Source organism: Pelmatolapia mariae, linkage group LG1 (assembly GCF_036321145.2).
Source record: "Pelmatolapia mariae isolate MD_Pm_ZW linkage group LG1, Pm_UMD_F_2, whole genome shotgun sequence".
In the NCBI taxonomy this organism is placed as follows: Eukaryota; Metazoa; Chordata; class Actinopteri; order Cichliformes; family Cichlidae; genus Pelmatolapia; species Pelmatolapia mariae.
This window is the reverse complement of record NC_086227.1, coordinates 18,120,177-18,146,143: the sequence shown is the minus strand read 5'-3', so window position 1 is coordinate 18,146,143 and position 25,967 is coordinate 18,120,177. Positions and strand designations below refer to the sequence as shown.

Genomic DNA, 25,967 nt, shown 5'->3' with positions numbered 1-25,967 from the left:
AGCCCCCTTTTGAATGCCAGTTTTTCCCGTATGATGTATATACCATGTGCTTAAATATTTGACTTATAATCTTTATATAGAAATATTTTCATTTTAAATAAAATTATATTTTATGAGATTATTTTTTGTTATTTATCCGAATATTTTGAAATTTAAATTCGTGACAGTCAGATTTATCAGCAGTCATTGAATGCAGCATACTCCAAAAAGCATTTTTTTTGTTTATTTAATAACACAATATAAAGCTACCGTAGTCATATATAAGAGAAATTAAACTAAAAAAAGATAAAGCGATTTCAGTGAGCTGTAAATAAATCCTAGCAAACATCTTAAGAGCTGCTGTTTCCTGTATGCGCAAATATTGCGCTGAAAACTTGCACGAAGACAAACAAAACACTTCCTTGTAGCTGAGGCTCATATGACTTCTGCACAGCCATGGGAAGGATGGTTGCTCTAACTCTGATAACTTTTTTTGGAGCAATAATATGTTGTTCCTGGACAAAAAACATACCAAACGCTCCAACTCCAAACATTATCATCATGCTCATGGATGACGTGAGTTTTTCTCTTCTTCTTTCTTCTTTTGGTTTGTATGTTTCGTTACAATTTTACCTCAGATTGCAGTACTGTAAGTGACAGGCTAAGCTGCATATTTCTCGTTAAACCTGTGAGGTTTTATTTGTGTTCTTTCTGTGCTGACTTGCAGCTGTTAGTCAAGTAACTTATTCACCTTTACTTCATGTAAACAGCAGGCTGTAAACTCTAATCTAAATGTGACTGCATATGTATGGAGTGAGTAATAAACTTCTCTCTGCTGTTCAGATGGGCTGGGGGGACTTGGGGGTGTTTGGCCAGCCTTCTAAAGAGACCCCCAATCTGGATGCCATGGCAGCTGAAGGCATGCTCCTACCCAACTTCTACACTGCCAACCCACTCTGCTCCCCCTGTGAGTCAGTAGACGATGTAACACTGACATAAACCTTTTTGTGATTTGGCCTTATATAAATACAACTGAATTGAATTGATCAATTGTGCATTTTTAACATTTTGAAAGAACAGCTGATTTACAGATTGAAAGTATAAATTTATCACAGAACATTTATTTTTTAAATATTATAAAATATAAAATTTGTGCAAAATAGAGTATACAGAAAATCATAAATGTTACTGCAACATCACCAATTTGGTCATTTTAATGACAATGCGCTTGCATTTTTTAAGAAACGTTTTTTCAAACGTCCACACACTGAGCACTATTAATATTAACTGAAAAAGGACGTCGGTAGTTGCACAAAACAAATTCTCGATAAGCTGATGTACACATCACGCTGGAGGCACCATTTCATAATGGCAACTGTATTTGTTTATTGCATTTAAGAGTTTATCCAAAATACTAGCTAGACAGTAAACCATTTATAATCTCAATGTGTGCCATTTCCATTGGAGCAAATTTCACTCTATCTGCGTGTCAGAAAAGTAAAATGCATACTCAACTTGTCTAATGACATCATTATTTTTCCACAGCTCGAGCTGCACTTCTCACCGGGAGGCTGCCCATCAGAAATGGTTTCTACACTACTAATGCCCATGCCAGAAACGGTAATGTCTCCGTACAGGGTTCATAAGCACTGTGCAATATTATGGATTTTCATTTTTAGCAATGTCAAAGTCTGGATAAGTGTGGAAAATAAATGAGCATGAAAATTAGTCTCGATCATGAAAGCAATGTTTTTTTTTTCTTAACTGTGTTTAGAGCAGGAAGCCAGCAGGTCCAAAATGTTTGCAACTGTGTGGCAGAGGCCATGACAGAGCAAGCTTGATGTGATTAAGCAAGTCATAAATGTGGTGTAAGACTGAATGCACATTGTTACACACCAGTACCTCACACAGCGTTAAAAAAGGCTCTGCTGCTAATGCCTTATAACTGTTATATATGTTTGCGTCCAGATAAGATGAAAGAAAATGTCTCAGTATTGGTATATTTACATAGCATAACAAATAAACACGTAATAGGTTTGTCTGATGTGTAGACTGTAAATAAAACATGGCTGTAGTCTCTGAGTATTAAAAAACTTTAAACTAGGGCTGCATCTATTGATAGTTTGAATTGATTATTGACTGTTCCGTGGATTCATCAGGTAATAAGATGATAACTAGTTTTGTCTTATGAATGAGAAATAATGTTCCCAAAAATTCAGTGTATTTACACGCTATATTAAAATAAAATTTTTAAAGAAAATATTTTATTAAATACCCGATGTGAAAACTTTGTACCTGCTACATCCACTGCCATTTTTTTTCACAACGAAAAATCAGCAGTAAGCCTCCAGAATTTGTATTAAACTATGCAGATGAACTGTTAACTTAGCCTGATACCAGACTGTTTAAATTATACAGCTTCCTGTTGGCTTACAGCAGCCGTCCTATTTTCCATGCAGTGATACCTGCAGCAGACAGGGGTGAGTCTAAAGGGGGGCATCAGGTGTCCTAGACCATATTAATTTCAAAACTTTTGTGACATTTTTCAGATTGATAGTGAAATAATATTAAATATTGTGTTAATTAATATTAATACATTAATATTTAAAATTATACCATCATGCACCATCACAACATCTGTTATGAGAAGCACAAAAAACTAGCCTCCAGCCCCTCCAATTTATTATTGCTCATTAACAAAGCAAAAGTATTTCTTATCCGATTAATCGATACAATAAACAATAGATTACTCGATTACTAAAATAAATGATAGCTTCAGTTCTAATCACAAATACACTAATAACAAAAAAGGTACACACACAACCTAAACTGAAACTTAAAATAAAATAGCCTTTGGTCTGCCTTCTTGGACAGCTTTCTTACATTAGTAGGAGGTAAAAAGATTTCAGATAGTATTGTATTTTCTGGATGCGATAGATAAGGTGTGTGTTCAAGTGTATGTGTTTTTGTGCATGTGTGTGTCTGCATGTTTAAGTGGTGAATGACTGAGCATGTGGTGGTTGCAATGAAGAAAAGCGAACATATCAACATTCTAAGAACTAAGACTTGACCTGCACTTTGATGCAACGTTTCCTGCTGTTGAAAACAGATGTTCCGAAGATGTTAATAATTAATGTTAATAATTAAAGTTAATTATAGCCTAACGTCCCACTCTGTGGCTTAGAGTTTTATTGGCCCATTATTTTTTTACTTGCCTGAGAGGGAAAAAAAAGCTTTTGTCTTTATATTTTTAAATATAAACACAATTTAATTAATATAATATTTTAGTTATATGTTATATTAATCTGAATCTGGAAAATATAGTTACTAAAGCCTTTACATGAACACGATCTAGTACACCCCATGCCTCTGCCCCCCTTTTAGACTTACCCCTGCTTTCCACCCTTCAGCAAGCTGCCTAATTTAAACATCATATCAGACAAAGTTAAGTATTCATCTGTACATCGGATTTTAACTTCTGAAGCTTAACTGTAGATTTTTTGTGTTGTAAAACAAACGGTGATGGATGAAAGCAACTACAAAGTTTGCTTTTCTTCATACTGGAATTGGAGTTTCTATCAAGAATTGTTTTTATAATTGAGTTATTTGAGTTACTCGATGATTTCTTACAGCCTGATTTTATCCTATATTCTTTCATTCTCTGGCTGCAGACAACTTGGTGCTAATTTTTTTTAAATCATGGTTTAAGTTAGAGTGAAATGGAGGTTAAACCAGGTGATTCTTTGGGGTGTGGTCACATCACCTGGTTTTTCAGTCAGAGCCACGGAGCCACCCCAATGCCCACTGCATTAGTTTAAATAGTCAATAGCTTGGATGCTTCAAATCAGGAGTCCAAAAATGGACAGATGTCATAGGAGGTATAGCCATCTTTTAAATACAGTCCGATATGAAAATATTATTAATAATAATAATAGTGATAACAAATAAGAAAGAAATGCTTACTTTTTAGTGAGTTTCTTAGTTACAATATAAAATAGACTAAAAGTTATGCGACAGGTGAGGTTGTTAATATAATATTTTAGTTTTTAAGCATAGATTATACAGTAAGACAGCACTTATACTTCACTTCCTCTTGTTGTTCGTCCTTGTTGCTCACTGGTTTAGTTCTGCAGTTTGGCGTTAAACCCAGACAAGCTCACTGCAGCCACCCTATCTTGAGCTGCAGGCCTTAGATAATTATTTCACAACATAACAGCATGTTTGGACAAAATGTAATAATAATGAGACAAAGAGGAAGAAGAAATAATTTACTCATCCCAAAAGAAAAACAACAGCTCAATAAAATAAATACAAACAAAGTTGAGGGCGAAAAAGTATACAAAAGAAATAGCTTATTTACACAGATATTACAAAAAACCTGAAGTAATTAAATAATAATGAAGTAATAATTATTAACTAACAATAATAATTAACTCATTATTTCAAAATCTACAATAAAAAGCTTCTATCTAAAATGGACACAGGCATTGTGGGATGAGACTTTCCACAGTCATGTGCCAGTGGAGCCCAAACATGCTAAAGAAAGTGCTCCGGGACATTTTTCTAAATGTCTTATACCCATGTTGGGACTTGGGTTGTAGAACCATTTAGTTACATATATTGAAAGGTAGTTGTTTTGTTTTGTTTTTGTCTGAAAAGTCTCCCTAGAAGTTTGGAAAGTGGAATAGTGAGTGCATTTGCATTGTGCAAATAATTTCTTGCTGATTTCTCACTGCATTATCTATACTGTGCAGTTTACAGTGTAGTTGCAGCAAAGGAAAGTTCAGTACCTTAAATTTGGATCTATTTTTTGCAGCATACACACCACAGGAGATAGTAGGAGGTATATCCAAGGATGAGATTTTGTTACCCCAGCTGCTGAAGACAAAGGGCTATGTCAGCAAGATAGTTGGCAAGTGGTGAGCTCTTTATCTTTTCTCAGGTTTTAAAGTCTCTGAAGGTTTAGAGAGCAACGATCAGTTGTGGAAGGAGTGCTGGTGGAAGTATATGGTGCAGTATATTTGCAAATATACAAAAAAGAGTGTTTATTTTCTTATTTCTTCTTCTTTTCTTTAAGTAAGATTACATAGACTTTCTGTGCAGCTAAGATGAGAACAAAGTCTTCCTGATGCCACCATCATATTTTGTTAGTCAGTAAAGCAGATGCACAGTGTCAAGTTTTAAGCCTCTAAAATTTGAAAATTTGTCTACATAGTATACTGTGAAGAACTGTAAGTATTAGCATCCAAACAGAAAAAATACTGCATTCAGCCTTTAGAAAAAAAAATATCAGGGCAAGAATATCTGATTTTATAGCTAGGGCCTAAGAGTAAATATACAAAAACATATGGGTTGATCTTCAGCTACACTGATCTTAGTGTGTGAATGCACTTTATTTGTCGCTATAGGCACCTGGGCCACAGACCACAGTATCTTCCTCTGAAGAACGGTTTTGATGAATGGTTTGGTTCACCAAACTGCCACTTTGGCCCTTATAACGACCAGTCGATACCCAACATCCCTGTCTACAACAACTCTGAGATGCTCGGCAGGTAATATCACACACAAACACACAGCAAGGCTGAAAATCTATATACAAATCTCCTTCCCCATGACTCAGTGGAATAGTTTGGCTGTCTGCTCCTCAGGATGAGTTGAGTGTCTCTTCCCCCCCGCCCTTCTTCCTTCTTTGTACCAGCTGTGCTTGTGTATTCCATTTTCCGCCCATTTGTTTTCCCCAAAACAGCCATATGTGTATTCAGGGTCATTGGAACTGGCAGCCGGGCGTGTTTTTCGCTTAGCCGTGGGTTTAATCAGCACCGCATACCTGGGCCCTGGACAGAAGCACACACACACATAGGCATATATACACGGAGACACACACATGCCCTCAAGAGACGGCAGGTTGCGTTGGCTGTGTGCGAGGACACCTGGAGGAAGTGAAGCGTAAGAAAGAGATGCCTGTCACTGCTTCTCTGTTTGCCGCGCCACGCTTCAGCAGCGCCTCATAACAGTTCCCTCTGCTCAGCTTCGCTGAGACTTCCCAAATATGGCTTTCACCAAAATTTCCTGCAAACACCCTCAACAGGAGGGAAATTTACTTCCTTTCTCCTAATCACATAGTCCACAGTAGTTTCAGTCAGTTTGGAGGCAGACTGATGACACAATCAGGTTACTGCTAAATCTTTTTTTTTGTCTAGTTAAAAACACACGATAAATAACCCAGCTTGACCTTAGCTATTATTCAGATGGGACGAAGGTGTTGTCAATGAAATGTATACATCTGTTATTTTTTTCAGATTCTATGAGGACTTTAAGATTGACAGAAAGACTGGAGAGTCAAACCTCACACAGATCTACCTGATGGTAAGCGAAGGATCACCTGTTGTTGCTGTCTCAGTGTGACATATTCATACCAGGTACATCACATTTTGATGCAATATTTTGTAAAGCAGTTGACAGAACGGTCCTGCCTGTGTTAAACTAGCAACTTGTTAACCCACCTTTTGCCTTCTGGGAGCCTATCCCAGCTCTCATAGGGCTGGGCCAAAATTTTAATGCCTGCCAGATACAGAATTTTACCTCACCCAAATATGAAAAAATTAAAAACATATAATTGAAAATAAATAATGAATGCAGGTAAAGCCTAATTCTGGCCTTTAATAATTACTGTAATTTAACCAGAGGAAGTGCACTGATTATCTCTGCTGTGGCAGTCCTTCCCATTCAGTTTGGAACATGATCAAAACCAGCATGCAGAGACACACTGCATGCTGGAATGGTGTGTCATCACTGGAAGAGGGCGGTCCTGTGAAAGGCAGCATGTCTTAAAACTTGGTGAACATTAAGCAAAAATCAGATTTCTTTTTGTAACTGTTAAGTTTTGTTTGGATAACTGGCAAATTTGCAGTCATCTGCTGTAAAATATTTATCTGTGTGCAAAATGATTATCTCTTTTTGTAATAAAGAACAAATGGTGCAAATGTAAGTGTCTGACATGTAGTTAGCAAAAGGTTTTAGATGAATTATAACCGTCCTTTTCCTGGGTTGCAAGCTCAGTTTTCATATAAGTGTTAATAAACTGCTAAAACTATAATACAGTATTCTGCCTACATGACAGAATATGTGTTTTTGTTGAAACTGTTGAAACTCTTTTGCATTGTATCGAGAGATGTTCCTCAGTTTGCTTTTATTGATTTCAACAGGCTAGACAACACGTTGGAGACTCCTTAGTACAACAATACCTAAGAAGGATGATGAGTCTCACTCTAAAACAGTTTAAACAAAAACTGAACTCCATACTCTCTTCTTGGAGGTGGTTTTATTGAAGGCTTGTCTGACTCACTGCTTTACTTGAAAACACTGTTTGAGTGTTTAGTGAGTGAGAAAGAGAATTCTTGTTACCTTAACTGCAATGCTGTGAAAGAAGCTGCAGTAAGTCTCCTGGCTTTTGTATTCCCAGTGTAATGACGTTTTCTTCCACCTCTGCAGGAAGGTCTTGACTTCATACTTCGTCAAACTAAAGCTCAGCAGCCCTTCTTCCTCTACTGGGCAGTCGATGCCACTCACGCCCCCGTCTATGCCTCCAAACGCTTCTTAGGGAAGAGCCAGCGAGGCCGGTACATATCCTGCTGACTCTCCTATTGACGCAAAGACAATGTCATGCAAGTGGTTATAAATGATTGTATCGAGGTGAAAAATGTGATCTGCCTTTGTGCTGTAGCTATGGCGATGCGGTGATGGAGCTGGACTACAGCATTGGTCAGATTTTGAAGTGGCTGCGAACTCTGGGTATTGACAATAATACCTTTGTCTTCTTCACCTCAGACAACGGTGCAGCTGTTATGTCTGGCCCCAATGAAAGTAGGCAATTATTTCATAAACAAAGTGCTTTTTTAAAATCTAATTCTGACTCGCTTTTGTGTCCCGTGTGATTGATGCAGGTGTTTTTGTGATTTTTGACTCCTCAGGTGGCAGCAACGGACCCTTCCTCTGTGGGAAGGAGACCACCTTTGAGGGAGGCATGAGGGAGCCTGCCATTGCTTGGTGGCCTGGGCACATCAAAGAAGGCTCAGTAAGAATACCCCAGTCATTAGAGCTTTTACCAAATAAAGCATGAAAAAACCCCACAATAAAATACAACACGTGCTCTCGAGAGGCTAGTCTAATCTTAGTCCAGGCACCCAGAGGACAGCTTATTATTCTATGCTTTGTTGTTCCCTGACTTTCTGCCAATCAGATTGTACCAGGAGCTGAAAATCTGAAGCAAGTTATGTATAAAGGAAAAATTATTTTACTCGTTCTCTCTTTCAAACAATCATTGCTTTTTTGTTTATGTATCAATTAGCTATTTACACATACACAATTTGATCCACTGGCATCAATTAATCCCGACTGTGTCCAGCTTCTGTCAAACAGAGCCGAACTCCAGAAAGCCAGACTGTGATTTTGGCCACAAAGCAAGTGGGAGCCTTTTTCTACTGTTTCCTAAAATATTTCTGGAATTAATGCCCCCCCCCTCTCTCATATTCCCCAATTTAACCCCCCACCCACACTGTGATCCCCTAAGCCTGTGCGTTCTGCAAATGACTTTTAATTGTATTAGGGGCAGCTGTGACACGGGGCTGTGACGCAGAGGGATTTTGTGGAGGAGCAAGCGGAGGCTGCAGTCTGCAGTAAGCCTTGCCCCTGGCTCATCTCACAGGGTTGTGCTGGGGCCTGATAGCACAGCAGAGTAGCGAGGGAGAGGGGGATTGGGAGCGTCTTAAGCGGCTAATCTGTTTGTGTGTTTGCTGAGGTTGGATTGAGCCGTAATGAGGACTTCAGTATCTGAATATGCCAGGCGCTCAGGATAAAGGAACGGGAGGGGGGTGGGGGGGTTGGAGGGAAAGAGGCAAGGAAGAAGTAAAAGAGGTGGCTGGTGTAGAAAAGAGAAAAGGAGGAAGAGTGCTAAAGATTGCAGCACTGCCACACTGCCAGGATGGTTTTAGTGTTTGCAAAGCTTTGCCTGCACCTGTGCCATGTTATAATTGACCAGTGTGCCTCTATATGTATATGCAAGGGTGCAGAACATGTCGGTGTAATTTTTGTTAGCTCCCACACAACTATATGTGCACGTTTGTTTGCATGAGAGATAGCTTTCTAACCTTAAAACACCTGTGTGTGTGTGTGTCTGTGTGTGTGTCTGTGTGTGTGTGTGTGTGTGTGTGTGTGTGTTCGTGTGTTCGGTAGTTGTAATGACTTGACTCGAGTTTTAGTAGAAAGGGGACTGTAGATCCTGAAATATCCAGGGATGTGATGACAAGGCTATTGTGCTGGAGTTACTGTGCTCTATAGCTCTGGATTTATCACTTTGTGTCGCTTGGGAGGGAGGATAACAGATACAAGATTGTCCCCCTGTCTTTATTTTGTAGTCTTTTCAAATCTCTGTTGATGGGTGCTTTGAAAAGTCTGTAAACCCTCTGAACAAAATGCTGGAGACAAATTACCAAGCTGGCAAGCTTTTCTTAAATGGGGGATTTCATCAGGTTTATTGTATTGACCCAACACAGAAATCGGGAGAAAGTTTTTGGAGCATTTGGGAATGGGAGACAAAAATACTATTTCAACAGTTAGCATTGTGTCTGCTGTTATCTTGGTTTATTTATTTATTATTATTTATAAAGAACATGCGATACCAGAATTTTAATTTAGTTTAATTCATTTTTATTTATAGAGCGCCAAATCACAACAACAGTTACCTTAAGGTGATTTATATTGTAAGGTAAAGACCCTTCATTACTAGAGAGAAAACCCCAACAATCAAACGACCTCCTTTGAGCAAGCATTTGGTTACAGTGGGAAAGAAAAACTCCCTTTTAACAGGAAGAAGCCTTAAGCAGAACCAGGCAAAAAGACACACTGTAGCACATCAAAAGTGTAGCACAGGCATCTTGGGAGGGGTGTTAGAACAGTAGCACAGCAGCCCATCTTATTATTCTTATAACCACATTAAAAACTCCAGAAGGCACAAACACTAAAACAGTCAAGAGATCCAGTTCAGTGAGTTGAACTGGTGGAGGTTAAACCCAGCAGATAGACAGCAGACTGGTTGGCTGTAGATAGAGCATAGCTTTAGGCCTTGATACAGTTCAAACAGGCGAGTTCAGACACATCCTGCATACAGTTATCAGCCTGTTCACATATTTAATTTTGCTAGAAAGTTAGAGATGTTAATATGGCAGTCCACAGGGATTGACTCAGAACTGCAGGTTTTGTAGGGTTTCTCCATTGGCTTCATTTACATGAGCTTGGTATTTCCATGCCTATTAATAGAAAATAAAGCCTGTTATCAGTGAATGAACATGAGTGATGACTCAATTAAACTGACACAAGTCTGAGTGCAGGTGAATGTTTCTGATTAGTCATTCACTTACTGTATATTTTGGAGGATGGAAGGAGCAGATCTGAGATGAAGGCGCACGGGTGCTCTGAAGCATTCTCCCAGTGCCTGAGGGCAGGTGAGGGGCTGCATGGTGGCTACAGGAACAGAGATTGGGAGGTGGGTGGGCTGACAGTGCCACAACATTGTTGAGCATCGCAATCCCCTTCGGTGGGTTATCAGGCTGCAGACACACTGGCAGAGTGGCAGAGATGGGGATAGAAGCACTGCCTCCTCAGATAAACAACATCACTGCTTACAATGGAGAAACAGGAGAATGTGACATTAATAGGGAGCGAAGAGTGGGACAAAAGAGAAAAGAACAAAGGGTGATTTGAAAAAAAAAATCAGCTTAGACTGCAAAAGAGAGCAGAGCTAATAAGGGAGGAAATAAAAGATGGCAACTCGTGAGATAAACTCCTCTGTCAGACCAGTCCGAGTTTTAAACTTTCGGTTTTTGGAGACGCAAGTTATTCCCAACTAAATGTCAGTGCTGCTTCTCCTCTTGTCCTTTTGTCCTGTCTTCTTTAATGGTCTGTGTGTGTCTGTGTTAGAGGGACTTAAAAAAAAAAAAGAAAAATGAAATAAAGGACCAAATCTCTCCGTGTTTGTGTACGCGCGCACGAAAGAGAGAAAGAGCGTCTGGATGTGCAGATAGATCATGGAGTGCATTGCAGAGCCCTTTCTGTGGCTAGTTCTGTGGATACAGAAGAAAAGGGGAATTCATTTCAGTGCTTAGGAGCTTGTGTGTATGCCTGTATGTGTGCTGGCTGCCGATAGGAGCACAGCGGCACATGGCGGTGCAGCTGCAGAGGGCTGATAGTGCTATCTGATTGTGAGCGTGCCGTCTCCCTCTAAGGCTCGCTCAGGAGAGAATGGAACGGAAGATCAAGGATGACAGCGAAAAAATGGCATTTTATCTGAAAATAGTTCAAAGTTTATAAATAAAATAACGCTTTTCACTGGGACTGGGAGAAGGAGATAAAACGCCAGCTCGCTCTAGCTTCAGCCACCTTCTCGCCAATGTCTTGTCCTCTCTCTACTTCCTCTCCTTTCCTCTTTTTTTTGCTCCTCCTTTTTTCCCCTTTTTCCCTCCCAAAGCTCATTTAGAAAGAGAAGCATTTTGGAGTTTTAATAATAAACCTGCATGCAGAGATTAGAGTGGAGGCTGTTGAAATGCATCTCTTTTCCTGCGTGTGTACACACAACCACACATGGAACGAATGCTTATCATGACTGTGCATTGTTAGCATGTTGCCACAGCTCATTCTTGATTTCAAGGACTTCAGTCATCAAGGAGGACATTTCAGAACCCGTGGAAGATATGAAAAAGCGATCAAAAGACAAAACTCTAGTAGTGTGTTTCTCTGTGGATGGTCCTCAAACAAACATGCTTTTCTGTGTGTGTGTGGAACATCTTATTTTACTAGACCCGTTTATTTTCTTCTCTTTTCTATAGGTGAACTTCCAGTTGGCCAATGTCATGGACCTGTTCACCACTAGTCTGGTTCTCGCTGGCATCAACCCTCCTGATGATCGAATCCTAGACGGACTGGACCTAACACCTGTTTTGCTCAACTCCTCCCAGCCACTCAAAAACAGGTGAGCATACACACACACTTTTGGTCTTCCTTAACTCCTCAAGAAAATATCCCCTGCAACATTACACCAACACCAGTCTAAATTGTTGGATGGATCAATGCTTTCTTTTTATTTATGCCAAATTCTGACCCTTACATCTGAATGTTGCACCAGAAATTGAGACTCACAAGACCAGGCAGCGTATTTGAAATCTTCTATTTTCAGTTTCTTTTTTTTAGCAGACCATCTGCTTCAAGGTCTGTTGTAGATTTAGTGATAACAAGTGGTTATTTGAATTACTAATGTTTCAATTCTGAGATGGTTGTGTTGGAAAATCCCAGTTGATCAGCAGGTTCTGATCTACTGGTGCCCATCTGACCCCAACAACCATGCCACATATATAGTCACTTAAATCACCTTTCTTCCCCATTCTGATCCCCGGTTTGAACTTGAACAGGTCATCTTCCCACGTCTACATGCCTAAAGACACTGAATTGCTGCCATGTGATTGGCTGATTAGATATTTGCGTTAACAGGTGTGCCTAATAAAGTGGCTGACGAATGTAATTGCCTCTACAATGAATCTTAATGTCTTTTTGCTATATGCTATGAAAATGTTGACATTTGAGGGTTTAATACAAATGCATAAAAACACTGTACAAAGGTTCATGTCTCCATCAGGATGATATTTTTTGAAAACTGTGTGGCTTCCACAACTTTTGCTTTCTGTGCCATTATTCACTCCTTTTCTAGTGTCAGACTCTTAATTTTGACCAAAAACGGACATTCACAACAGTTTGAGTGATTTTTAGGGAGTTCACGTTCCTCCTCTGATGTATAAAAAAAAAAAATGCAAGAATGCAAGATTGGACATTTTCTAAGGCAATTTGATGTAAATATATGCAAGTTGAAGGAAATCTGAGCTTTATTTCTGCCTCTTCTCGCCATCTTCAGGCCAATATTTTATTACCGTGGGAATGAACTGATGGCTGTGAGGCTTGGACAATACAAGGCACACTACTGGACCTGGAGCAACTCGTGGGAGGAGTTTAGACAGGTGAGATTCCCTCTGAACAGTTCAACTCTGTTCCTCAGTTCTTCATTTGCACTGCCACATCCTCCTCCTTTGTCTCTCCTAATCGCACTCAAACACACAAACACTTTGGCTGTTGCTGGTGTTATCTTGAGAGCGGCTCATCAGTTGACTGCTGTGTACATCAGTGTAATGAATATTAATGAAGAGCCCCCACATAAGCGAATGTACATCATTCATCAGCCAGATGACTTGTTTGTTCAAACTCCAGTGGAAATACCCTCCACCCCCCCACCCCTCCATTTACATATCGTCATTACCTGCTTGTTCTTTTGGCATCATAGCGCTCAGGCGTAATTACATCAACTCAGTGCGGATTAAAAATATCAATAGAAATGTGAAATCTGGCACCTGAGAAGCAGAAGTATAGTGCGTTCTTTTTTCCCTGGATACCCTGAGCCCATCTATAAAAACATGTCCTTCTGTCCTCCCTCCATGGCTATGCCTTTCCTGTGATCCAGTTTGTTTTATGCCCCATCGGTTGCTTAAATTGCTCTCTCCTTCAGGGCCGCTGAATCAATAGTAGCCTCCTTTATCAACTCATGTGAACTGAAGTGGAACTTCACAAATAATAGCATCTGATTGCCTGTGAGTTGCCTATCGATTGGTATGTGTGTGTGTGTGTGTGTGTGTGTGTGTGTGTATGTGTGTGTGTGCACATGGGAGAGAGAAAAGACAGAATGAAAAAAAACATGCACATACATGTTCGGGCTTCTTTGTACAGACGTGCGTGTCTAGTGTGTTTCGCTGACCGACGGTTGAGTTCCTACAAGACAAATCCCCGATGTCATTATGAACTCCTAAACTGTTTCTTCTTGTGTTGCCCACATTCACTTTTCATACATCTGCTTTAAAGGTAATGCTCTACTTTCTTTGGAATTGATCATTCCTACTAAACTCATGTTGAAGATAACCCACCCCATATACACTGAGGATTAACCCGTCTCATGATAGTGATACACAATGAAATCCACTCCTCACTGAAATGAAACGTGTATTGCTGCTTTGTGGGTAATGTGCTGCAGTACAATTTGGCTTTTTTGTGCTCCTTGCTGAAAAATAAACAAGGAAGGAAGATGTGTGTCTCTAAAGAAGACTGAAATTACAGGTTAATGGCTGGGAGACGTGTTGCTCTGTCCTGTCTGAGTCCGTGCTGCTCAGCCATGAGGAAAATGAGAAATTTCACAGGCTTAAATGCCTCTCATCAAATTCTTTTGAGGCAGCGTATTGATGTTAATATTGTGAAACATAGTTTGTCGTGACTGTGTCTCCCTTTTATCTGGATTGCTGAGTAACCTATGCAACTGTGAGTAGCCTTGCTGAATGTTTCATATGGCGAAAACTGAAAAAGGACGGTTTTTTTTAGACAACTGTACTGGGAATAACTCTTTCTTGGCATCACTGAAACTGCAGAAATTGACAAGAATTAGGCTGTTCCATAGCTGATGTACTTTAAACTTGAATTATAACTTTTAAAATTTGGGTTTTTTTTACATTAACACACACTTTAATGCACACTGGTGAAAAAAACACAATCAGTTTTTAATTTAGTAAAAGTACTAATTCATAAATGAAAGAATGAAAGCACATATGAGGATGTCCGAATATTTCCAATAATGTTCAAAGAAAACTGTAATAGTCTTCAGCAAATGATGAACCTGTCACATCCATTTTACACTCTCTGGTTACTCTAACACTGTAAACACTTGATAATAATGGTGACAATAAGCTTAAAGTATTTCAAATATTCACTAAGTTATTCTGAGCATCGGATATAGCATTAGCTCAAGTAACAGCTTAAGCAGTCAACTCATCTGATGCTAGGTTAGCAGTTAATGTTACTGCAGCTAATGCTACTTGTTGCCTTTTGATCTATATTAAATAAAAGATTTATTAGAATAAAAAATAGTGTGAATAAAACTGTAATAAACTCAGCTCAAGTCACATCATTTCATCAGAAATGTTGAAAAAGACAATAACTCCAGTGATTCCTCATAGCATCATGTTATTGTATTGACTGACAAACCCCAGGCAGCAGAAATTATTGTTCATTCAAGTAAAAGCACAAATAAATTATCATACTTGGAGCTTCCCTCCAGTCAGTAACGTGTTTTGGTTGGAGTTGTTTCTTTTAGATGTTTTGCCTTCATTCTGCAGAATGAGAAAAGTAAAGCACACCCTCTTTAAATTCAAAGGTTTTACAAATCAGGACATAATAAAAAATAATCTGGTCCTTAGCAAGTCTTAAAGCAATGCAACCTCATATGAAAAATAAATGGTAAATGGCCTGTATTTGTATAGCGCTTTACTAGTCCCTAAGGACCCCAAAGCGCTTTACACATCCAGTCATCCACCCATTCACACACTGGTGATGGCAAGCTACATTGTAGCCACAGCCACCCTGGGGCACGCTGACAGAGGCGAGGCTGCCGGACACTGGCGCCACCAGGCCCTCTGACCACCACCAGTAGGCAACGGGTGAAATGTCTTGCCCAAGGACACAACGACCGAGACTGTCCAAGCCGGGGCTCGAACCGGCAACCTTCTGATTACAAGGTGAACTCCCAACTCTTGAGCCACGATCGCCCCAAGTTTTAAAGCAAGGCAACCTCATATGAAAAATAACACATAGCATATTACACTTTTGCCAGTTTTGCCAGTTTGCACGTCTTGAGCATTCTGGTGAGTGTTAACACAATGCCAAGGAGGAAAGATATCAGCAATAGAGAAGCAATTATTGCTGCCAATCAATCTGGGAAGGGTTAAAAGGACATTTCCAAACAATTTGAAGTCCATCAATCTGCACTGAGAAAGATTATTCACAGGTGGAAAACATTTAAGACAGCTGCCAATCTTCCCAGCAGTGGACGTCCCAGCAGATTCACCCCAAGGTCAGGCCGTGCAATGCTCAAAGACAAAAAAATCTGCAACCTACATCTGAGACTCTACAGGTCTTAAATGTTCATAACAGTACAATTACAAAAAGGCTGAACAAGTATGGTTTTTTTTGGAAAGCCTGCCATGGAGAGAAAGTCTCTTCTCTCTAAAAAGAACATGGGAACACAGCTTAGATGTTAAATCTGAACAAACCACAAGATGTTTGGAATAATGTCAATTAAACAGACAACGCCAAAGTGGAGATGTTTGCCCATAATGCATTGCACCACATTTGGTGAAAACCAATCACGCCATTACCATTACAAATACCTCATACCAACTGTCAAGCACGGTGGTGGAGGGGGTGAGGATTTGGGTTTGTTTTGCAGCCACTGGGCCTGGGCACCTTGCAGTCACTCCTCTGTATACCGAAGTACTCTGGAGTCAAATGTGATCTATCTATCTGAAACAAAAGCTTGGTCGAAATTGGGCCATACAGCAGGACAGTAATATCAAACAGAAAAGAAAAGAACCATGCATCGTAATGGCCCAGACAAAATTCAAACCTCAACCTGAGTAAAATGTATAAATTCACATAAATGAATTTTAATAAATGAATAAATGAATGGCTACAAACTTCAATGAATGGAAGCAACGTTGTAAATAAGAGTGGACCAAAATTCCTCCACAACAAAACAAAATGTTATTGAGAAGGTGTAAAACCACCTATAGCAGCAAAACTAAGCTGCTTAGCACAAGAGGATGGATTTCCTTTAAACAGGGACTGTATTAATTTTGTGACAGTAAAACTAGGATTTTGTTGTAGTTCAATCATTTATTTACATGAATCCAGCATAGAAATTCTCCTGTTGAGTTAGTTGATGCACTCTTAATCACTCACACAACTGATATACATGCAAAAATGTCCTGTTTTAGCTCAGTTTCAATGCTTGTTAAGATAGAGCAAATGCAAATACTCCATAAAGTTAAGTTGTTTAATATCACCAACTACAATGGCCATAACACAGATCTGAGGGTTCATGAGAGGCTTGATTGGTATGAACAGTTTTTAAATGTTTTTTTTTTTTTTGTCAAATACATTTTACTATCTTTACCTGTTTCTGTTCTTTAAATTGCTGTTCAGATTAGTCAAATATTCAGTATGTGAAAGAAAGAATATATTTAAACATTGTCCAGTCTACATAAAATGATCCAGCCAAATCAAATACTTTTTCCTCATTCCCATCCCCAAAATCCACGCTCCCACCCGTGGATGCTCCTGCACCTTATCTTGTAATGACGACCACTGTGCTCCAGTTTAAAAGCAGCCTTGCTGTATCCATAGCATTAATGTCATGTGAGATATGGAGTTCTTGCTCTAATATCTTGGCTACAAGAGAAAAAGTCAGACGGATACACACAGCAGGCCTTTCTTGCTGCTCCTCTGGGATGGTTTTTTCCCCCCTGATTCTTTTCTGCATTTCTAAGCAGTTGACTTTAAAAGGCAGGACAAGTCTGGATCAGTGGAAGCTCTGCTGGGCGGGGGGTATCTATCTTCACTCTCACTCTTTCTCTCTCTTCTATATGTATTTTGAGGTGCTCCGTTGAGCGATCTCAGAGGGGGGGCAGCAACAGTGTCTTACAGATGAATGCTTTTTCAATATTAGTTGTGCTCATCAAAAAAAAACAAAAGTGTGAGTTTGTTTGTGCGTGCGTGTGCTTATGTGTGTATTAAAGGAGGAGGCAGATCTCCAGGGGGTTCTGGAGGAGTGAGTGTGACTCAATCAGGCTGCGATCACTGCCAGGCTCCTGAGAAATAGAGTCAGGGAGCAGGAGCGAAGGCGTGGAGAGATGAAGAGGAGGCAGCAAAATTTCTCTGTTTTGCAAGAAAGCCTTCACGGTGTACCAACAGGAGCACAAATAACACAGCAGATTGGAAGACAATATGCATATAACCCATACTACAATGAGATTAAGCATTCAGCTCTTGGCAGCAGGTGGCTGCAAGCCTAAACCTAAACACTCACATCTCTCCTGCTGAGCTTAGTGCAGTGTTTTTTTTTTTTTTTTTAATTGGACATGATGAAGCGCATAAAAACCTTCAGTTTAAAGATCTTTAACCATCAAACTTAAAGACAAATTGTAATCACATTACTGAGATCCTTATTTTCATGATGTCTTAAGTGTCATTTATGTGGTGCAATACGAGCCAAAGCAAATATTCTATTTCTTCCTTTCTTGCTGCACTGACTTCAGATATTATGTTTCATGTTTAATTTAGGATAGTATTTCAGGCAGGTCTGCTTTTTTGTGTCATAGATTAGTCTTCTACAAGAATAAGCACAGAAGGCAGCGGCCATGCTGCTGCCACACGAGTATCGATTTGTGTTTGGTGAACTGATGCTTCAGCAGGCATATAAACTGGAAAATATAGACAGAAGAAAGGTTCCACTTCTTTAAAATGTTGATTTTAAAACAAATTGAATCAATTGTAGAATACTTATTCTGGGGTAGATTAAAGTACAGGCAGTCTAGGTGAAGGACTTTACCTGTAGCTCAGATCAGTGTGCTTAATAACATGTGTCATATGTTTTACAGGGCATAAACTTCTGTCCGGGTGAAGAGGTGCCAAATGTGACTACTCACGAGCAGAAGGAGCACCCACTCCAGCCACTCATTTTCCACCTGGGGCGGGATCCTGGAGAAAAGTTCCCTCTCAGGTCAGTACCTTAAAAAAGTTCAAATTTGCTATTAGCTGATCTCCAGGAAACGGACAGAGAGGATCAGGGGTGAGGTGTGGAGAAGAGGGGAGTCAACCAGGCTAACAGGGAAAAAGCTGTGGGGGAAAAAAGGGAAGAAAGCAGGGATAAGAATAAGAAGGTTGTTTGCCTGTGGTACTGAATGTGTGCAAGATCAATGAAGATTTAGCGGCATGAAAAAAAAAAAAAAGGCGGCGGATTGATCCACTCAGCCAGAGCACGCCTGATTACACCCTTCTCTTTGTGATTGCAAACAGCTCCTTAAAGATCACTATCGGGCCCTCAACCCTTTGGTACATCGCTGCAGGTTAAAATTGCAAGATAAATTGTTCAGGTCTAAATTGAGAGCTAGTTCTGTTTAATGTGTTTTGTGTGGGTCTGCCTCCTCTCCAAGGAGAGTTAAGAATCACGGAGAGAGGATGCAAACGGCCGAGGTTGAACTATTACTAAATAAGGGTGAAAAGATGAATGAGCACCATCTTCCGCTGTGCCTGGACAGCGCGAGAAGTTCAATGTGACCATGTAGATTTTTTTTTTTAAATGACAGAGTGACTAATACATTAAGATAATCTCGAAATGCTTTCAGGAGAGAATTTTCTGTGGCTCCTCCTGTCATAAACCCTCTTAGACTGACCTTTCTTTTCTGCCTTCTGCAGCTTAGCCGCTCATATTTTTTTTGCTCTAGCCTCATCTCCTCATTTGCTTCCTGCTTGTGCTCCTCTCTGTTCTGGAGCGAGATTGGATGATAAAACATTAATGCTGTTTTTCGTTTGCCCACCTTTTAGCCTTGCTATTCACTCGGAGGAATAAAAAAAAAAGGCAGAAACCAATCAATATGCAGCCATGTGTTGTGCTGAGTGCTAGATGTGCACACATACACATCCACACAAACCAAAACTGCCCATTTATTTTATTTTTTTACTTCTGCACAGAGGGGTTAGTGAGTTTGTCTCCAAGGTCACGCCCCCGCCAACGCCAAGCTGCCTGACCTCTTCACTGTTCACGCGCCGTTCTTCTTCGATCCGTTTTAATCTTCACTATAAATTCTCCTTCTTCGCCAAACTTGTTTTCCCTTCTCGCACCTTCTCCCTCCACCTACTGCTATGCATCTCATCTCACTTGTCGCCTCTCAGCTGCTGTCCCTCTGCATCCGCCGGGACTGTGCTCCCCCATCCACACGTGTGTGTGTGTGTGTTTGTCTGCACATGTGCATGCGTGTGTTTTGTCCGTGTGCTCTCAGGTCCCCCAGCTGGACCGGCTGCCTGGCCATCATTAATCTTAGTCAGCACCTAAAGAGCCACTTAAGATGATGTAGGGCCTGTCTGTGCACATACCTTCACTACTGTCGCAGGCTGTGATGTAGCAAAGAGCGCACACATGTACACAGTTTCTGTTCCTGCACAGTTCCATGTCATTATGAAGATTTTTGAAATATTTCCTTTTTTTAAGGTTCTAGTTGTTTCCATTTTGCTTTGTGAGAGCAAAAAAAAAATGTGTTGCTGCTATTGTAGATGAAGGTGGGCCTGGGGAGGATGACAGGGTTTGTGTTGGTGGTCCTTCTGTCCAGGATGAAACATAGACCCATCCAGGTTTGCATCAGCCTAACTCGATGATGGCTACGCTGGACTCTCAAAGCCTCTCTCTGCCTCCCACATTACCCTTCGTCCCTGTGACCTAATGCCCTGAGATTAACACATCCTACTTCCTCACCACCTACCTCGGCTTTTGTCCCCAGAGCCCCCGGGTCATGTGTGGTGTAAGCCCCAGCCCTAACACTGCAGGCAGCCTTGCTCAAGTCTGGCCTCATCTGCTGCCTGCCACCATGCTCTTCTGTCCCCAATCAATAGTCTCTCACTGAAGTGCTCAATTTCCACCGGGGTGGAGAAGATGGTGGAGGGGAGGGGCAGGCAGGACAGATGTATTTGATTGTCTCCTCAATTCCCCCACCTTCTGCTACTGTGTGGTTGTTTGTGTGTATGTGTTCCAGCAATAGTGTTATGAATCAGTAATCAGAGCGGTGACACACCTGAGCTATGCCCCCATCCCCCTTGGGTGCCATACATTATAAATCAAAAGACTCCATTTGCATACAGCCTGCTTATTATTCCAGATTTTGCCTCTACACTAGTAAGCTAAGGGTTATAATCATGATAATGAGCTGTGCTGACTGTGGGCTTTTCATTATTTGTTTGCAGAGGGGGTATAAACAAATGATATTATTAGTTTTTGATTTAGAGCTTCTGCACTGTAAGATTTTTGGCGCATAGACAAAACAATGGAAAACTTTGCGTCTCGTGCAACTTTCTCGCACTTTGCTTTACTTTGCTTTGCACACTTGCACGGAGAAATTGAATACTTACAGCAGTCTGATAAATCTCCCTTACATTTACTTCTGTTAAGCTGCTTCATCACTTATCGCAAAATGAATCGCAACAATCAGGAGCCGGCACAGATAGGAGGGGAATGAAATATCCCTCTTGCTGATCGAGATCGAGCAAAAAGCAGAATTTGTGATTTCAGATAGCTGAAGCAATTTAATCTGAATGCTGGATGTTTAACACAGCGGAGCAATCTGGTTTTTCCCTATCAGCTAGGGTCACAATGCATAGATAGTTAGCTTATGACAAACGCAGCGCACAAGGAGAGAGACTAATTGCAGCGAGCGCTACCAGTCAAGTAATTGCAGGAGGAAGTAAAGAGTGAGTATCAAGGAAAGGAGCAGGTGCTGGTTGATGGAGGAAGGCTTGCTGCCCTGTGGGAGATCTAAGAGGGAGGGTAGGTGTGAGCTGGACAGGGCCTGGGGTTATTACTCTAATTGACACTTCACCTCACACACATGCACATGTTCCCCAGGGGCCAATCAGAGCATTGCGTTTGCAGTGGAGGGAGGATGGAAGGCTGGCACAGGTGCTGCCTGCGAGTGTATCAGGGGTGTAATTGCACTGCTGATATTTGTCTATCCCTGTGTCACGCCACCAGACGCTCACTCCCCCAACAGACACACACACACAGAGCCCATTAACCCTACAGGTCCTATTGAGAGCAGCGTTCCTTTGAAAGCCTTCAGGGCCCCTGTGTTTTACACTCTGAATATAATAATGCACAGAGGTGCCCGGGCTCACTGGTGTCCAACAACAGTAATTGAGAGACAGGGGATGTGATGGGGGTTACATAGTTCATCCTGCTGAGCGTGCCTTCCCAAAGGGTACAAGAGTGGACAGCCTGTGTGTGTGTTTATGTGTTTAGGTTTCTGTTTTTGTCATCGAAAGCTGCGGCTCGTCCCCCCACCGATATAATGAGTAACGCTCGTGGGCCGCAGTCATGTTTTGTCACTAGATACATGAACAGAAAGGCAGGAAAAATGGGTGATCTTTATTCCGTGTGTTTCAAACACAAAGCAGCCTTTCCTTTCTCATATGTACTAATATATGTCCAGAACATAAAACAACTGGTTCCATTCAGGATTAAGTGTTCAGATCACTGTTAAAGAAAATTTGGTATTAAATATATTAAAATCTGATTTTATTCTTTGTAACATTACTACAAGATGATGTCATCAATTTGTCAAATATACTTTGCATCTCTGTTGACAATCATTTGATTAAAGTACAAAATTTTCTCACATGTTAGTCTTTATCATGTTTCCTTGTCATGCATCAATATAAATGAATAATGTTTGGAGTTTTGGAGCTTTGGTTAACTAAAATGATAATCATTTACTTGAAAGTGCTCTACTGATAATACCCAGCTGCTTTTTGTGTTGGCAGTGTTCTTTCTAAGGAGTACCAGGACGCTCTGAGCAGGATATCTGCAGTTGTGCAGCAGCATAAAGACACTCTGGTGCCCGGCATTCCCCAGCTCAACATGTGTGACAGTGCAGTGATGGTGAGACACAATATAACTAAATATATCTCTTACGGTCATGTTTAAGATCAGTTGTCATGTTGTAAATCCGACTACTAGATCAGGTGCTCTTTTCAGCTGTATACATCAGATAAATTGATATGTAAGTGACAATGATAAACCCTTTAAGGGCCAGAAAGAATTAAAAGTCTATGGAAGAACAAGCTAAAATAGAGAAGGCTCCTGGCCTTGCTTTGAATCAATCGTAGCTTTTATTTTGTTGTTTGTGTGCTAACTTTACATATCAGTGTGTACCGATTTGATGACATCCTCCCCTTCTGCCTGGGACTTTCTCTTTCAGTGTTATTGTAACGGTATTATTTAAAAAGCAGCCTGGCTTTGTCTCCCCAAGCGCCCACCTTATTTGTGGCATGCCACTGCCCCCTGGTGGTCATTCAAATAAACATGCTATGTTGCATCCAGTTCCTGTCTTTGATAGAAGTGTTGTAATTTAAATGCTTAAAAACCTGAATTATTGCATCTTTTTATTCTGCATTTTTCATTAAGAAAAAGACAAAAATGTATTATCTTTTTAACATGGTTTTGTCATGAGGACTTACTTTTAGAGGAATGGTGCACAAGAAAATGCTAGAAAATGTGCACAACCTAGTAGGTAATACGACCGCTCAAGGTTAAACTGGTAAATTTGAAGTATGAAGACATTAAAATTTCACGGCACCACTTCAGTATTTGAAAAATACATTTTATGCACGATGTGTATTGGGAAAGAATAATTTGTTTTTCAATAAATTAAGTTTTTTGATGAAAAATGTTATACAGGGATAATATGTATTCATAGTTTAACATTTAAAAAAGAAAAAGACTTGATAGGAATCAGATGTAAATGATCTGCAGAACACAGGACAGGAAACTGTGGAAAGGATGGGTCACAAATATTATCTGCTGGTTTCAGCCTAGTGAAGATCAGTTACGACTTTAAAAATGTACATTGTACTGCAGAGCAATCATATATTTGATACTTTCATTTTGCTGTACTTACTGTGTGGACCTCTCTGTTTTATAGAACTGGGCCCCCGCTGGCTGTGAGAAGTTGGGAAAGTGTCTGAAACCGCCCGAGTCTAACCCTTGGAAGTGCGACTGGCCACACTGAGAGCAAAAGTACTGGACTAGACGCCAACATGAGGAACTAAAACCTGAAGATGTGCCAAGCCATAGAATAGCACACAGCCTCTGTGTTTAAAGGAATGTATTTTTGAACTCTTTGTGTTTTTGTACAATGTTTGAAGAAAAGAGCATTCGGTCAAATCAGGGAAACATGTTTGCAAACTATGATTGCAGTTGTTTTTATATCTGTGTGTTTTAATCTGTCAATTCTATTTCAACTTGCTATGGAATGGAAAAAAGACAGATTTTATTAGTGTAGATCAAGGATGTCAAACTCATTTTATATTGTGAGCCACATACATCCCACTTTAATTTGAAGTGGGCCATACCAGTGAAACTTCCCTTTCTGTCTTTAATTACACATTTAATCCTTGCGATATCTTAATATGAGCAATAGAAGTGCAATTTCAACAGCATTTATCAGGTTTTTTTCTATGTGGTAAAGAAATGCTGCTCAAGTTAATGAAACAAGTCTGTCAGCACTCTTACACTGTAAGAAATAAATTGTATGGGCTTAAATTGTGAGAAATAAAGATGTAAAATTGGGTGTAAAAAGAAAATGTGTATTTATGTGTACAGTGCATAGGTTTAGTGGATACACAGGGTATCTTGTGAATCCATTGTAAAACACACACACACACACACACACACAAAGAAATTCCTATACTAGATATTAAAAAAGGACTGAAAAAACTTTTTTCATTATTTCATTTTTTATGTATGTTTAACTTATGTGTCAGGTCATTATCAGTCAAAATAAAGCTGTAACACCTATAAACATATAGTTAAAAGGGCAACAATTGCACCTTCCTTCACATTTTTAAATGCTTTTCAGTTAGGCCGGATTAGAGTCTATGCCAGGGTGATTCTTGTGTTTGACACCTTTGCTGTAGATGGTGGGTCATTGTCATTATTGTATACTGCTCAAACACAGGAATCCAAATTGAACACAGTGTCATCTTGCTGGGTAACCTTTTTGTTCAGGTATAATACATGCCGCGCCCTGATGCACTGGTCTCCCTAATCAGTCCAGCCACATACATGCAGTGGGATCCACCAGAGCAAACCTAGTGCACTTCACAACATGCAGAATCCAAAGGTAGGGTCACAGCGTGGGGGGTCCAGAGTCCGTGTCCCAGTGGGGCAGAACTGTTTTGGTGGCATAAGGGGAAAGGGCTTCATACACTATGTGCTCATAAAGGATTTATTCCTGTGGCCAAAAATATCTGATGGTAATTTTAAGAGTCAAGATTAGCTGTATTTCTCACATACATAATTATTCAAGTAAAATCTGCAGTGAAATGCTTATGCACCAATTCTAAGGAGCTTGGAAAGAAAAGCGTCTGGACTTCTTGAAGTTTCCTTGAAGACGTTTCACCTCTCATCCAAGAAGCTTCTTCGGTTCTAAGAGCAACTGGTGGAGAGTCCAGGATTTTAAACCCTATGGGAGTGTCCCCCAAGAGGGTCATGGACCCCCATTGATCCTCTACCTAATTACACGAGCCAAGGTGTGGGTCGCAGTCAGCCAAGGTTTCGGGTGAACCCACTGTGAAGCCCAGCTCCACCCTATCATGTAATTTACTGACGTCAAATGGCCCAGGATGTGAGTGGGCGTTAAGGCATCTGGGAAGGGATCTCAAAACTGGATTATAGATGACAGGCAGTTGGTGTTGTAAGCCACCACCTCTGTTCAAAGATGGTTGTTCACAGTGGACATAGATGGTTTCTTTCACTCCTCTTTCAAACCATCTGTCTTCTCTGTCCAAAATGTGAACATTAGCATCCTCGTTAGAGTGACCTTTGTCCTTTAGATGCAGATGGACAGCCGAATCTTGTCCCGTCAAGGTGGCTCTTCTGTGTTGTGCCATACGTTTATGAAGTGCCTGTGCAGCCACTTCATAAACACATGGCAGCTTGCAGACAGCTTGGGGACACTCCCATAAGACTTAAAATCTGGGATTCTCCACCAGTTGCTCTTAGAACTGAAGAAGCTTCTCAGATGAGAGGTGAAATATCTTTAGACTAGGATGACCTGGATGACTGAGAAGCTTCACAGACGCTTTTGCACCAATCTGACTGAGAATAAATAAGAGGAAGACATAGCTTTTTTAAATGTAGCCACAATTAGCCAACTGGTAGCACAACCATAGTCCAAGTATGAGTATCAGAGTAGTCAAGGTGTAGGCTTATTAGGTCAAGGTTTGACTCTGCTGAAACAGAAATCTTCAGT

General features: G+C 40.4%; 1 protein-coding gene across 2 annotated transcripts; it reads left to right on the top strand.

Moving 5' to 3' along the window:
• Positions 1 to 442: 442 nt before the first annotated feature.
• Positions 443 to 24,341, top strand: galns (galactosamine (N-acetyl)-6-sulfatase). Of its 2 annotated transcripts, XM_063491836.1 has the most exons (14): positions 443 to 555; positions 823 to 946; positions 1,525 to 1,599; positions 4,796 to 4,898; positions 5,388 to 5,531; positions 6,279 to 6,345; positions 7,471 to 7,598; positions 7,703 to 7,842; positions 7,950 to 8,053; positions 11,859 to 12,001; positions 12,935 to 13,037; positions 18,549 to 18,670; positions 22,477 to 22,594; positions 23,637 to 24,341. In XM_063491836.1, the coding sequence occupies exons 1-14, from the start codon at positions 445 to 447 to the stop codon at positions 23,721 to 23,723; spliced, it is 1,569 nt and encodes a 522-aa protein (XP_063347906.1). In that variant the 5' UTR covers positions 443 to 444; the 3' UTR covers positions 23,724 to 24,341. The 2 variants fall into 2 exon arrangements, with proteins under 2 accessions (XP_063347906.1, XP_063347983.1); XM_063491913.1 differs by lacking the exons at positions 443 to 555; positions 4,796 to 4,898 and having other exon boundaries at positions 929 to 946; positions 23,637 to 24,339.
• The last annotated feature ends 1,626 nt before the right edge of the window (positions 24,342 to 25,967 follow it).